Raw genomic sequence first — 16,182 nt, forward strand, 5'->3', positions numbered from 1 at the left:
ATATATATATATATATATATATATATATATATATATATATATATATATATATATATATATATATATATATATATATGTAATTTTGTTTTTAATTTACTTATTTTTTACTATATACCCATCTTACTACTTTTATGTATTTGTTTGAAAGTTTAAAAAAGAGTCTGCAGACTGTGAGGTGAGCCCTTGTGCAACATGCAGACTGAGATAAGAACTATAGGTCAAACGGAAAGCACGTCTTCTACACAGCAGCGCACATTGTTAGTTTTAGCAGATACAATCAACACATTTACACAAGTATCAAGATTTCAGACGGCCTGGATAAAAACAACAGACTTGAACATCCATCCATCCATCCATCTATTATCATTACCGACTCATCCTTGCAGGGATCCTGAGGAACATGATCATTTCCATAATAATTAGCTACTGCTGGATGTGCGTTCTGTACACTGTCCTCAATGTGAAAAAACTATTTGCCTACTTTGCCTGCTTTGTCTCACTTAAATGACTCGGATCATCAAAACTTTAACAACAGAACAAGATAACCGAAAGAAGACGTCCCCATCACCGTTTGTGCTGTTTCTTTCTTATTTCCCCATCATCGCCACTGACTGAGGCAGGTGACGCTTGCAGTGCATTTTGTGCTTCTTCAAACTTTTAGTGGACCAGACAACCCTTTTGTCTCCTTCGTGTTGTCTGACAACATTTCATTTGTTTTCATTTTATTTTGAACATTATTAAACACAGAGAATAAAGGAGAAAAACAACTCCCTTGAATGCACAGACGCAGACATGCAAAAAAAAGGTAAATAAGTATAATAAATAAAGTAATAAGTAAATACAGCCCAGGTTCCAATAAAGCAGATGATGACATCTACTCCACTCACACATTTGTTGGTGGCGAGCCCATTATTCTTCACGTTAGAATGGTGATCCTTTTAACCTGTAACAGTCCAAAATCACTTAAAAGTCAGGGAGTAAGGTTCTTCGGGTAGATATCAAGCAGGCAGAGCTTTGGATCACATGACACCTGTACTCCAACGATGTCCAAAATACCATCTTCCTGTAGTCCTGAAGTTTGGGACATAGGGTAAATATAACAATCTGACTGTTATTCTAGGATTTGTGTCATTCCAAATCACAAGGTGTTGGTATTTAAGTGACCTCTTGATTCTACAGGTCCGGCAGTAACTGGGCCTTGCTTATTAAATTATTATTATTTAATTCTTATAATCACAGTTCATTTATGATCTAACAGTAGGGACAAATAAATTTTTATAAAGTGCCAAGCTGGTTGGAAAGTTGTTTTCCCTAGAATCACTCAAGCCATGTCTGCTTTTAATCAACTTTTGTCTAAAGAGCTGAAATTTTTATGTGGCACCAAGCAGAAAAAAAACAGTAAATACTTAAATAGTGTTGATTAAAATAAAAAGGTAACAAAAGACTGCTTGATCTCTGTCTAAAGCTTAACCAGATGCCACAAAATCAACGAGAATGCATCTGCTTTGGTTTATCTTTTCTTCTCAGGATGGTCTGTCACCCTGTACCCAGAAAGCAGAGATTTTCTCCTTCGTCTGAAACTCACTGTGCTTTTTATTTTGAAGAGTGCACTTGGACTGAAACATTTCCAACTTGCTGGAGCTCTGGGACCCAGGGATTATTCCATGGTTTCTCTCTGCCATCTGGTGGCCAGGACTCCAGGGAGCAGGGTGGGGCATGGGAAAGAGTCTGGATTCCTGTAAATGGGGGTTTTCTCCAGAAGTGATTTAAGCATGCCAAATACTTTTAAAGCACTTTTGTCTGTGTCTGTTTAATTCAACAAAACTGAAAGAAAGCTTAAGGCGAGCAGATAAATGTTTTGCAGCAAGGTGCTTTTGTTTGTATGCAGTGCTTTGCTAAAATCAAGGTATTTTATGTGTTTGACTGACGGAAAGTCCTACATAACTGTGAAATGGTTCAACTTCAGTCAGACATTGGATTAAGAGCATCTACGAACATCAACTTTTAGGCCTGGTCATAGATTCTCTGTCGTTTTAGGTCCGTACTTTGACTGGGCCATTCTACTCCCATGATGAAGCTATGATCTAAACCCTTCCCTTGTATCCCTGGAAGTATGTGTAGCGCCAACGTCCAGCTGAAAGGTGAAACTCCACTACAATCTAAAACTTGCTTCTAACTTGTTCTCCCTGCTGCTTCTCCATTAAGCGCCAATTTTTGTAGCGCACAACAAATAATTATCCTGTCGTTAGTTTCTCCCCACCTGAGCTGTGGATCTCTGCAGCTCCTCAAAAGTTACTATGGGTTTCTTGGTGGTCCTGGTAGGTTTGTGTTGCCACCTGTTCACTAATGTTCTCCAACCAACCTCTAAAGTCATCACAGAACAGCTGGACCTAGATTGACATTAAACTACACACAGATGGACTCAATTTACTATAGGCGTCACGATACAATGTTTTATTGATTTGTTTTGATGACGATATAATAGTTGCAAATATCACAAAATCTGTTGCATTTATGATCGACGAGATCGATAGGATGCATATCTATCTATCTATCTATCTATCTATCTATCTATCTATCTATCTATCTATCTATCTATCTATCTATCTATCTATCTATCTATCTATCTATCTATCTATCTATCTATCTATCTATCTATCTATCTATCTATGACATCTAACTATGTATTATTTACATTGATATTAACTCACATTAAAACCCAAATATGGTTTGACTATTTTATTTCTAAGCAGGCATTTATATCAAAAACAACATTCTTCTATTTTTAAAATACTACTGCTACTAATAATAGATCACCATTTCACTTTAGTCCCATGCCCCGTAAATTAAAAAAGATGCATCTTAAAATTGTCGACATGGATCGATATTTTCATTTTGCATCAATGTAATTAGATCGTTAAAATTATTTAATTGATGTGGATGGATGTACAGTTACATCCTTACTATCTACTAGTTAGGTGGCATCTGAAGGCAACAGTTAGATTAGATTTGAAGTAAAGTGAAGGGCATACAGTTCAGATTTTTATCCATAAGAAATTTTGAAACCCATTCACTATTTATTTTCACTTTACAGTGTTATACAACCTCGTATTGGTTTACCATCTACATTTAATATATGAAAAATGCTTAAGGGGTATGAAGAGGCTTTTTTTTTTAAGCCAACGTTTCAGCTCAACTAATTTGCATTGCACGTTGGAAAAAATGAGTTGCTGGTGAACCTTAGGTGTACCTCAGCTGTTTTTTTTTTTTTTGTTTTTTGTTTTTTTTTAGGTGTAGCCAATGTTTGGTTTAATTGTGGATTCAAATATATCATCAATCCTCATAGGGCTGACTTTTCAACCAAAAAGGGGGCCCTCACTCACTGGCGATCCAGTGACATCATCTCCCAGGATGTCATATCTACCTTTGGTGTAGCCTATGTTTTAGCTCCTGCGCATTTTCACCACTTCAGTCCGCGTTTAACATGGTGTCAGCAGGTTAAATGTCAGTCGGCATGAAGCTGGCAGATGGCGTGGCACTGGACGGCTGACCCGCATTTGCTGTTCGTCATCGCGCCTCTTCTTTTTTTTCTTTCTTCCGAGCGTCCTCCTGCGTGTGCATAAATGCGACGGCCTGATTTCATAACGCCGCGGTGAGGAAGAGAGGAACGAGGCTCCGAGAAACGGCTGAACATCAGAGCCCTGTGCAGAGCAAGCGGCTGCAGCAGAGCCATCTCTCCCCGCTGCACGTCGGTGCCACGCAGAGGATGCTCTAGAGGAGATGCGCCATAGCGGAGGCTGCTGATGCTGCGGTTCTTTGCGTCTTGAGCATCATCGCCGCGACGGCCAAAGAGAGAGGCGAGGCGGCGAAGAGGAGGGGGTGGGGGGGGGGGGGGTCGATCTCCGGAGCCACTAAGGGACTCGGTAGACAGGACGGCGGAGGATGGAGTTCAAGCATCTGGTGGAGGCGGCGGAGAAGTGGTGCTCCGGGAACCCGTTCGACTTGATCTTCGCCGAGGAGAACGACGAGAGGCGGCTTGACTTTTACGCAGAGCCCGGCGTCTCTTTCTACGTGCTGTGTCCCGGCGGCACCGACAGCTTTGTAAGGGAGCTTCTGCAGGGCCTAAACTTGGCTAGTGTGTGTGTGTGTGTGTGTGTGTGTGTGCGTGTGTGTGTGTGTGTGTGTGTTCTGGATGGTGTATATGGGCTGGGTAGATGGTGGTGATGGAAGCGCGATGAGCGGGGAGGGTGAGCTGAGTGGTATGATGTCATTTCAGTCTGCTTTTGCAGCTCTTCATACAAGTGTCAATAATATTTTCTTTCCATATAATTACCTGCAAAAATAAATAAATAAATAAATCCACATAGAAATAGCTGCAGTTCTGGTCTATGCGATATGGCTCACCACTCAGGCTGGCATAGCCCCGGGGGTTGCAGGGAGCACAAGAAAGTTTGCTGCATTCACTAGGAAGAAGGTGCCATCCTACGTTTTACAAAGGTTAGGTTGGGGGGGGGGGGGGTGGGGGTGGGTATGGGATACCAGTTTTGGTTTGTTTTTTTTGCACAATTTGAAGAAAAACAGCTTTGTTTTTATGATGATAACATCATCAACGTTCATCCATCCACTGTCATCTTCTTATCCAAAATTGGTCGTTTGGTCAACAGGTCAAGGGGGGGAACCCCAGACATCCCTCTCCCCAACGACATCCTCCAGTTTATTCTGGACGATCCCAAGGGATTCCCAGGACAGGTGGCATATATGGTCCCTGTCGAGATTACTTCTTTAAGAGATCAACCCATAGGCGTTAGGAGATTCAAATTTCACATGTACTTATTCCGCTTTATCGGTCTCTATTTTGTTAATTTTTTTGCAGTTTGACACACATTTTTTTTTTTTTTTTTATGTAGTAATTCACCTACTGTGCACTGTGCTCTTTCCTTTTCTGCTTTTGCATTTGCCATTCACTAAAAAAATGTATAGTCAGGAAGAGTATTATTTATTGGCATCCACTATAACTGCTTACTCAAAAGGGTTTGTTCTAAGACCGCCTTGCAAATGATCCTGCAATGGCAACTTTTTTTATCAAGTTTAGCTTTTTATATAAGAAGGTTCTCATGTCTGTGCTAATTTCTACATAATAAGACAGTTATTAATGTAACATAACATTGGATTAAATGGATCAGGCACACAGCTTAGCATTTGAAAGAATCTATCTATCTATCTATCTATCTATCTATCTATCTATCTATCTATCTATCTATCTATCTATCTATCTATCTGTCTGTCTGTCTGTCTGTCTGTCTGTCTGTCTGTCTGTCTGTCTGTCTGTCTGTCTGTCTGTCTGTCTGTCTGTCTGTCTGTCTGTCTGTCTGTCTAAAACATGCTATTTGTTTTCACGTCTTTTCTGCAGAAGGTACTCCACTTTTATAATAATTTCTTCTGCAATACCTTTATGTAAATACATTCTTGATACACAGTTAGGCAGATGCCCAAATCTTCTTTAAACTAAATATCCTAACGGTGGATGCAGCAGAGCCCTCATTAGCGACAAACTGTTTTCTAAGAGCTCACTGTATCCTGGAGCCATGTGATGCAGTGGTGGAGTTATGAGCCCTAAAGTCCCAGAGGCCTGATATGCCCCCCCCCCCCCCCCCACCACCACCCCTCCCTTTCCCCTCCCCCCCGCTAAGTGACACGGCCAATAGGGCGGGAGCAGATGGAGATGACCCAGGAGTCGAGGCGTCTGTTCAGTCAATAACACATTATGTCACACAGACCGTCCTCTGTTGTGTTTGCACGCCTCGTCTGGACTCTTCCACAGAAAACACAGCAGCGCCACAGCGGGACGTGGAGATAGCCGTTGATGAAATTCAGCTAACTCTTTTGTCTGCGTTATCAAACTCTCTCAAGAAGCCGATTTTGATCAAACAAACCAAACGACAGCAGATCCTCCCGGTGATCTGCGGTCTCTCAGGGCCACTTTTTCTTCCCAGTCTTCTCCTCACTCTTCGGGTTCTCCCTCCTGACCTACAGCTTTTCTGCTGCTCTGTAATCTAATCCGTGTCAGATGTTTTTGCGTCTCATCCTCTCATGCACTCATCCTCTGCTACATGCGCAGTCAGATATTGCTGCAAAAGCAACCTGCCATTCTACAGGCAGGTTGCTGCAAACTTTATTGACCCACAGCAGCAAAATTCAGGTGTACCAGCAGCACATAGAATATTTTCAACATGAGAGAAATGACTGCACAGTGGTTAGAAACAGCATGCTAGAAATCAAAGAAGTGTGCAACCAAGGTGGTTGTGCTTATATATAATATAATGGATTAATTAAAATATTACCAAGAATGAAAAGCTGTGCAAAAACTACAAGAATGTAAACACTTGTTTGTTTGTTGGGAGCAGCGACGGTCCTTAAGTCTAACAGCTGCTGGGAGGAGGGATCTGCGATAGCGCTCCTTTGTGCACCTAGGATGCAGCAGTCTATCACAGAAGGAGCTGTCCAGCTCTGCAGCAGCTTAATGCGTGTCACACCAGACAGAGACGCGTGCTGACAGTAACCGGATAGGCAGATTTACCTGGGACGTTTTGTTGCCAATAATTCATTACACCCCTAATCCACCTTTGTATATTTTTGCATTATAAATATCATGTTGTAAAAGTAGTTAACAACTGAAAATGAACACATAAAGCAAAAATATACAGTACATTTATTGACACCACAACCAAATCTGTTGCCTAAATCTAAATCTCCTACAATATTTTATGTACATGCGTGATACCATGTGAGGGATGTTTATAAATGTCTGTGGATACATTCAAAATGTTTTTCAGCAGTTATCAGGAAGGTCTGACAGCCAAAATGCGAATAATAGTGCCAACGTTATTTTTGTTAAAATATAAAAGCATATCTATATATATATTTCTTAGAAAATCATACCCCTCACAAATGTTGTCTTATTATCCTGAAACTTCAAGCACACTTGAGGGCCCCCTGCTGGTGTGGGGGGGCCTAAGGCGCTTGAGCCCTGGGTGCTTTTCAATGGATCAGCAGAGCACCACTCATACTCTGTCATGTACCCCACTCTTTCTCTTTTAGATTAAGTTAAATGCTTTAGGGAAATTGTTTTCAGATTTGAGTTATTTAATGACTGCATAAGATGCAGATGAAGCTTTCTTGAATGAGGGAATGTTATTTTCTACCTTTTGAGTCACTGTATGCATCAGTCACAAGGTTAAAGTTAGGTTATAAGTCTGTTTCAAAGTGACCCGATGTTCAGACTGTAGATTATGGGCCGATCAGGAGCACCAAACAACATTCACTTTATCAGCCCCTGATAAAGTGACCACCTTATTTTCACGAAGAGCTGACATTAAGCTTTTTTTCACAATGGGGAAAAAAATTAAAGTTGAACATTTAAAACCAATGTTGTAGCTGATTACCTTTTAAGATGGACAAACCTGACACTGTCATAGTCTTGATCTTAATCTTACTGTGATCCAAAAATACAAATAAAGTTTAATGATATCATAGGTTTATGACAATCAAACAGCAAACCCCTGTCTCCAACTCTTTAACTTCCCTCCAACATGACCTAGTAGCTACTTTGTTTAATTATTGTGGTGGATTATATCTTCAGCGCTAAACATCACCAAAATGTCAGATAAAGCATAAAATATAGCCATGGATCACAACATGCTATCTACACATTATAATAGTTTTGAAATACCAGTTGGAATATTTGCCTTTTTATATATTTTCTAATAATTACCTGTAATAAAAACACATTTCCCAGGAGAGCATCTCAGGTCGCCCTGCTGACCTACATCAGATTAGCCTAAAATAAAACTTCAGCCGTCATGATTTTCAGTACTAGGTAACCTATGGCATGGCTCACCCCTGCAAGCTTGACTGGACACCCGTAATGCCGTTGACTAATATATAACCAAACAGTGTGGCCTTTAGACTCTGATTTAAGGAAAGTGAATTATGCAAAGTGGCATTGTTCCAGTGGCCCATTGCACGCAGCAATTTCCATAAAAGCCTTGACCAGCCTCTGGAGGAAGTTCTGTTTAATCACACCAGAAGTCTTGGATCTGATATCAGCTTATTAGTCAGTGCTGATTCATTGTGTTTTAGTGGAATGGGGCCCATCTATCTCAACAGTGAAATCGACTCAATCCCTGAGCCTTGTAGCACCTCTAGAGGCAGATTTTCTTTGCCCGTTCTTCTATGGAGGAGTGAAGATCAGTTTTCAAGTCTTCCTTTGCAGCTCTGGCTGTTTGCTTTTGGGTTTTCATCACCCTGCTTGAAACTGTGGAAAGTAAACTCCGGTCCCCGTCTGAAGTCTTTTTCTGCTTTTGACAAGCTTCCTTCAAGAATCGACCCGTATTTACGCTCCATCCAACTTCCCATCAGCTTCCCAGTCCATGCTGAGTAAAGCAACCCCACGGCATGATGCTGCCACCACCACCCTGTACAGCAGGGATGTTGTTTAAAGTTAGTTTCCCACCACAGATCGTGTTTTTCATGTCCTTTTTGATCTTATCTGACCAGAGCACCTTCTTCCACGTGTCTGCTGTGTCTCCTACCTGGCATGGCTTGGGAAATATATCAAACCAAACTATTCATGGTTTTTTTTTTAGACCTGCTTTAAATTTCTTGACAAGTTTGTCACTGACATATCCGCCATGTCCTCAGTCTTTACGAACTGTTTGTCCACTAATGTTCTCTAACAAACATTTGAGAATTTGAACAGAACAGACACATTTACATCGAGGTTGAAATTAAACTCACAAGGACTCTGTTTACTAATTTATTTTTGATTGAGGCAATTCTGCGGCCTGGATTTAATTTACTAGTATCAGAGTAAAGGAGAGGATTATTCACACCACGCTTCTTGGATTCTTATTCTTGAAGAATTTTTTTTTTTTATATTGGATGATCCTTTTCTTTCCACTTCATTATTATGCACAACTTTGTGTTTGCCAGCCGCCTGATATCCTAGTAAAATATACTGACATTTTTGGTTTAAAGGGACAAACTGTAGAATGTTTATGCCGTCCGTATTAATACATTTAATATCCACTGTATATGTATTAGAAGTGGAGCAAAAAAGCCTTGTGTATGATAAAGGTTGGCTTTATAAAGTAAGCCAGATTCCTAATTAAGTTAAAAACAACTATTTAAAGACAATTATGAAGTAAAGGTGCATTTCATAATACAAAGGATACCTGCTTATTTATCAAGAAAAGGCTATTGTAACTATTGTACATAATGCAGATGTTTATCAAATAACACTTCATAATTAGGACATAGCATATCCTTAGTTTTTATTGAACTTTTATATCCATCACATTTCATTTAATATCTCGACAGCTGTTTTCTGCCAGTGTTTGCTTTTAGAACAAATGCTGTGTTGCACCCAAAGTTTCTGCCTCCTTTGTTTGCGCCTGATGTGACATATGTCATTAATCTGAATCTGCCTGTGTGCCTGCAGCATGTTTGGAGTGAGAGCGAGGACTGCCTTCCTTTTCTGCAGCTGGCCCAGGACTACATCTCCTCCTGCGGGAAAAAGACTCTACTGGAGGTGTTGGAGAAGGTCTTCACGTCCTTCAGGCCTGTAAGGAAACCAAAAGCATGAGCTTGTCACAGTTTGCTTTCTGACTCGCTGCTTCAGCCACAGCTCAGTTACTTTTGCTCAGTTACAGACTTCATACATTCGGCTCTCTCTGCCCCTAAAAGACACCCTGGTGCACTAAACTCAGCAATGAGATATATAGGGTTGACTTTGAAACCTGATCTTAGAGGAACTCACTGAGAGCTTTGAACTAAGGCCTTTTATGAACTTTTAGAATATCATCTGCATGAAATCAGATGCTTTCTCAATTTTGCAACATTTTTGTACAGACAGACATTTTCATTTTGTTTCTTTTTCTTTGTATTTGTTATTATCTTGTATTTATTGAAATGGGTACAATGAGATGGACGTTTTTGTAATATTTTGAATGTACTGGGGTAACATTAAACCAAGCTGATTAACTCTCCTGAGTTGTCAACCTGATGGTGTTAAAAGGGACTTGATAGGGAAGTTCTAAATTAACTACTTGGAGTTAGCATAAACTAATGTCTTCACCAAATATCAATATCAATCATTTGATATTAACAACTGACTGCGTTTTTGTAGGAATAAGCAGCGAACAGGGGACAGCCCGGCACAACTTTTCTTTGCCAATGGCACAACGAGGGCCGTTGGCCATTCACATAGGAAAATAGAATTTAGTCCTGTGCAATGTCGACTAGGAGGAGACCAGGAGGGAGAGAAGGAGGATTTCTCATTGGGAAAAAATCGGTTTGAGACGGGGTTTACAGTTCAAACTTCACTGTTCTCCTCAGTCATGGTTCGAATGTGTGCAGAATCAAGGATAATTCTTTAAGATTGTTTAACCTTCAGCGAAAAGAAAACTGAGGTGATGGTTTACAGTGGCACCACCCCCTCTACCTCCCTAGATCTCCGTTACCTTGTTCATTTTGTAAAGCCAACTATTACAAATGTAATATTTAAATTGACCTTAAACTGAATAACTAGATAAAGGCAGTGCTGAAATGTATTATTTTCTTAAATTTAAAGCATTTGGCTATGTTAAGGCCCATCATTCTGCTGTATCTTTAAAACACAAGTCGATGCCTTTGCTACCACTGGGCTGGACTAATGTTATGCCCTTTTTCCTACGGTTTAGTGACTTTACGGTCATAGATTTGCAGAATGCAAATTCGCAGAATGCTGCAGCACATCTAACAAAACATTTTGATCACGTTACACTTGTTTGAAAATCCCTGCACTGGCTGCCAATCCGTTTTAGAATCCAATTAAAAATAATCTTATCTGTTTTCAAATCTTTAAATTGTCTTGTCCCTTCATATCTCTCGGAGCTGCTACTTCTTCACACACCTTCCCAGCCTCCCAGATCTGCTAATCAGCCTTTTCTGAATGTCCTTTGCGGTGTTGGGGCCTAAGTCATGGGGTGACTCTCCGTTACAGATAACATTAAATCTTCACTCATTTTTATACATTGACTTTTGCCACCTTTTAGACTCCTGAGTTGTTCTTTCCAAATTATCTTAAATGTCTGTATTTATTTGTTGTAATATTTATTAGTGTTTGCTGGCGGATAATTTTGACTGCACAGCACTTTTTTCAATGCCCTTAGAGAGATTTTTAGATAGAATTGGATTGGCCTGGACTGCATATTTGTAATGACGTTATTCCTGACCTGATTATAGCCCAAAATGTTTGTGGAAGGCTGGGGAAGGTGTTGAAGCTTTTCATCTGAAGGAGTCTATGAATGAACCCTTCATCAGTTCGCATTACCTTTTCATACTTGTGTGTACTTTCATAAATTGGGGAGATAAGCAATTATAAGAAAGCTCATATCTCACTCATATTTGAATTCAATTTTGTATGATTTTTTTTTTTCAAAAGTGATATGCATTGGACCTATGTCCTTTGTTTGTGGTTGTTCTCCCAATTTGTCCAGCTGTCCACAACTGATGATTTTTATTATCTAGCTGAAATAAGTCCTAGCTCATTACAAAGACAAATCGATCCACAATGCATTGGCAGTTTTGCTCTTTTAAAGAGCCACAGACTAATGTTATGGATGACAAATATAACTGTAATATCAAATGAGTCTAACTATTTTTGCAACAGGAATAGTTCTCTGGGTTTAACTAAAAGCAATTAGATCTTGCTAAACATTATTTTTTTTGTGTGTGTATAAAGTTTGTGTTCACAGTGCAAGAGTTTAACACTGGCCCGTGTCTGTTGCTCATGCTCTATCGCCACTCTTGTTCTCTCTGTTAGCTCCTAGGTCTTCCAGACATTGAAGACGACAGCTTCGAGCACTACCACGCTGACATGGAGGGGGAGCCTGGGCCCGACCACCAGCAGATGGGGGTCAGCCAGCAGTGATGATCCGCCGAGAGGACGCCCAAGCCTGGGCTGAGCTGCTGTGGAAGACTTGGGCCTTGATACCTTAGCTCACTTAACAGCGCACACTCTTGCAAACTTATAGTTGACATGCTGAAATATCACCACCTTGTTCTTGAATGTTTCAGTGGCTTTGCTTTCCAAAGAGTGCACCTTGTTGAACCCTCCCCCTCCCTCCTTTTTATCAAAGACACACAGACACACACCTATTCAAATTTACATTTCCACACGTATATTGGGACTTTGTATTGACTTCTATTCATTGTAGTAATAGCCTTTCTGCCTAACACCAACACTAACTCTTACCTTTACCAGTATATTCCTAGAGCTGAGCTTAACCAAAGCTAAATTCACACCAGACCTCTGAACATAACACCCTAATTCCTAAAAAGTAGCGTTCGCCGAATTAGGTCCCTGTAAGGCCCGTCGGTCTTCAAAAGGCTGGTGAATACAACAGACAAGGTCTTGATAAGACAACAAAAACAAGTACACACACACACACACACACACACACACACACACACACACACTACACTCATACTTTGGGGCTACGTGAGCTGTGGCCATGTACAAGGCGATAAGTGTTATAATCATCCACCATCCGGTTAGTTAAAGTTCCACAGCAATATTACATCGGCTTCGTTATGCAGAAACACATCCAGATGTTAAGGCAATACGCAACTCCCCCCGCCCCCCCCTCCCCCAACCCTCCGTGGAGATGAATGTGGCAGATTGCTTACTTTCCCTGCCTGTCTGATATAAATGACGCACAAATAAACAACAAAGGGGAAAAACTGACAGTTTGTGGCTACGCGAGGCAGCTGAGAGTGCAACTTCTAGCAGGTGCAGGAAAGAGAAAGGGAAGTGAGTAAAGCCGTGCAGTTAGCTGTGGCACAGAATCACCTGAGCAACGCCGAGCATACTTATTGTCAAATAGGTTACAGTGAATCCCTCAATGCAACCGCTCCTCGTGTGGAATAGAGACTCTGCAGCTTTTACAGTAGCATGAACCATTTTAAAAGTGTTTGTTAATGTTTGTAAAGCTGTGCATCGAGAATTAGTTGAAAAGCCACCCCATGAAGATCTTTTAACCACCGTCGCTATCTTATGACCGTCACAATAATAGCCCACGCTGCAGCTTTAATCCTCCCCTTTTTTTTTTTTTTTTTTTTTTTTTTTTGGGGGGTGTCTTATCACCACGCGACACCCTGCCTCTTGAATGTTGTAGTCTTCCTGTTGGTCCAAGGTGTGCCTCTCTTCCTGGGCACCACCTGAGGAGATACTATTGTAAAGCTTGCCAAAATCCCTCTTTTCATGAAATGTTTTGAATCTGTTGTCTCATTTAGGAGTTCTTCTTATTCATAGGTTTGCAAAGGGACACACCCACACCCCTGGAGTGCATGGGAGGAAGGGGGAACTAGATGCTGTTGACCCCCCCCAGTCTACCCTTCGTTGAATGCTATCAGACCTGGGACTTTCATGTGTCTTCGATCCGTGTTGTTCGTATGTTGCTTACTGGGCTGGGTTTAGGAGGACGCGGGCTCCCGGGGCAAAAGCCAGTCTGGTGACCCAATCTACACATAATAACAATAGATAACTAGTCAGGTACACATCAACTTCAAGGTTTTTGGGCTTTATCATTTCTTTTCCTGACATTATCTTCGTATGTCCAAATTTCTAAAAAAAAATGTATTGGCAGACTTTCAGGGGTGAGCTTATTGGCCAAACAAGGATTATGACTTCTGTAAATCGGGTCTAAAACAACAACCCACAGTATGTAAAGCAACCAGCCTTTAATTAGGAAAGCAAAATGTTTTTTAAACCTTTCAAAGAAAAAAGAAAAAGGTCCCCATGGGCTTCAGAGACAGGCTGTATTCCCCATATCCACGTCTTTCAGTATGCAGCGGGTGAACATACCGTCTTCTTTCACGTCTCTAGCCCTTCATTTATTTCTCTTTACCTGCCATATACACACCAACTATTCTTCAGGATTGTTAACAACACTGCGCGCAGAAAGTGTTGGTGTGTGACGTCAGCTGCTTCTTCTCTTGTGTACAGGATTTCCACCGGTTGTGTTGAGTTCAGCCCCCCCACCCCCCCGGGTTTTTGGACAATACTGCACCTACGTCCGCTTTAAGTATAACAATTCTGCAGCGCATCTACGGGCTTGTGCGCTGTCCACACAGACCTGCGCGACAACCCAACCCGCTAGTATAACTTTGCCCTCAGAGACACAACATGTCAGGCCTGTACGTTGGAAGGTGACTAAAATACACCTAAAACAAGAAAGCAAGCATACAGGGAGGAGTCATTAGGTGTGACAAGCATGGGGCTGAGGATTACATTAAATGTGGGGCCACATACGCTTATTGGTTTTCCACATGCGTAACCATCAAATTAAACATCGCACAGTAAGTTGGGATACAATTTAGAAAATACTGTGTTTACAAATATGCATTCATTCAAGGAAAGAAAATGTTTAGGTGACCTCAAAACCAGGGGACCCCCTGAGCTTTCATAGTAAGCAGTTTCTCAAGTCCAACCCGGTGCAATGATATGTTTCTATGCCGGTGGGTTGGAGGGAAGTGTCGTTGATGTGTACTTAATGTGTACTTAATGTGCTGACAATGTGCAAACAGCCCGTTTCATGCGAACAACACCTACTTTGCGTGCCTAAGACACATGAAAAGTCCTGGGTTTTTGCCCCCCCCCCCTCCGGCCTTCCATAATGCAATGTTCCTTTCAAATCTCAGTCAATGCACTGCAACGCTTCCTTTTGCTTTCTATAGCCACGTCCCCATAAAGGACTAACTGCTTCTCCGCCAAGTTACTTTGCCTTGTAAATGTTTCGTTATCATCGTCATAATTTGCCCATTTGAATGTTTTTCATGCAGTGTATTTTCCGTTTGTCCTCTGACGTGTGCGACATTGGTCAATAAATGGTGTGAACTGAGAGTCTCCTGCCAGTGTGAAATTATTCGGACCAAAACGGGCCAGGGACACGTTTTTTTTTTTTTTTTTTTTTGTTTTGTTTCAGGTTTCACTTGTGGACCCTCGACCTGCTGCTCTGCTAACAGGCTGCTGGTGTTAATGGAGCTGACGTCACGTGGTACCTGACGTGCTTCCTCGCAGATCTGCGTCAAGGTGGAGCAAAAACCGGATGCAAAGATTAGCTTTCAGAGTAAAGGCATACAGCCTGGAAGGATAGCGGCAATTAATCCAATTAACTCAGTGCATACATGATTATTTATTTAATTTGCACAGATTTAAACATTTTCAAACTAAATATGTATATAATTATTACTTTAGGCGATAAGCTCTCAGTCATAACAAAAATTAAACACATAAATTTAAAGTGGTGTTACTTTTACCACAGTTGGGGCTCTGGATGATTACATTTAAAATGGCTTAACATCCATTTTTAAGCTATTTTTATGTGCAAGAGGTCATGCTTCATTTGAGAGAACAGTACTTTTTGTAACTCTACTCATCACTCTTTAACCAACTTTGATAGTCCGCTCCTATAGTAGCATCCCTTTTCTGCAACATTTGTGGGCATTAAGCACAAAAACGCTTGAATAGCAGCTATGCTGTTTATAAATGGGATGTGATAAACCCATCCTTTATGAGGACTTAATTACAACCTACATGGACTGAGGTCTGAGGAAAAGCAGAACGCTGGAGGAATTAGTGGACAGGGTGGTATGAATAATATGCTGTTTTCAAAATAAAATAAAAAAATCGAAAGATAAGAAAATCCTGCCCCGTTTACTCTGATTCCCCAAGATAAAATCCAGTGCAACTAACTGCCTTCAAGGGTGCATCTGTGCACAATTTTAAGCAGGGTTATGTTAGAAGACAACACTTCACCGAGCACTTTTCAGTCCGTCGTTTGGCAAAGGAAAGGCTTTGGCACAGCTGCAAACCTGCAGAGACTTGGCCGTCCATCATAACCGACAGGTCAGGCAAGGAGAGCTCTGGCCAGAGAATCGGCAAACATCCACAGCTCAGGTGTGAGAATCTGTTGCTACACCAACACCTAACTGTGCATTCCCACACATCTGGCCCATATGGTGATGCTGGCAGCATCTTTTCTTGGATGTAATTGCTTGATGAGAAGCTGCAAAAGACTTAAAAAAAACTAAGCATTCAGCCATGGTTGCAATATAATTGTTTGAATCAAAGAATATTTA

General features: G+C 41.0%; 1 protein-coding gene across 1 annotated transcript; it reads left to right on the forward strand.

The window, feature by feature from the left end:
* The first annotated feature begins 3,412 nt into the window (after window positions 1–3,412).
* Window positions 3,413–14,944, forward strand: mturn (maturin, neural progenitor differentiation regulator homolog (Xenopus)). Its single transcript, XM_012870936.3, has 3 exons — window positions 3,413–4,101; window positions 9,500–9,622; window positions 11,864–14,944. Exons 1-3 carry the CDS (start codon window positions 3,943–3,945, stop codon window positions 11,969–11,971), a joined length of 390 nt encoding a protein of 129 aa, XP_012726390.1. The 5' UTR covers window positions 3,413–3,942; the 3' UTR covers window positions 11,972–14,944.
* Window positions 14,945–16,182: the final 1,238 nt, after the last annotated feature.

The sequence above is a fragment of the Fundulus heteroclitus genome, chromosome 13, assembly GCF_011125445.2.
Source record: "Fundulus heteroclitus isolate FHET01 chromosome 13, MU-UCD_Fhet_4.1, whole genome shotgun sequence".
Taxonomy (NCBI): Eukaryota; Metazoa; Chordata; class Actinopteri; order Cyprinodontiformes; family Fundulidae; genus Fundulus; species Fundulus heteroclitus.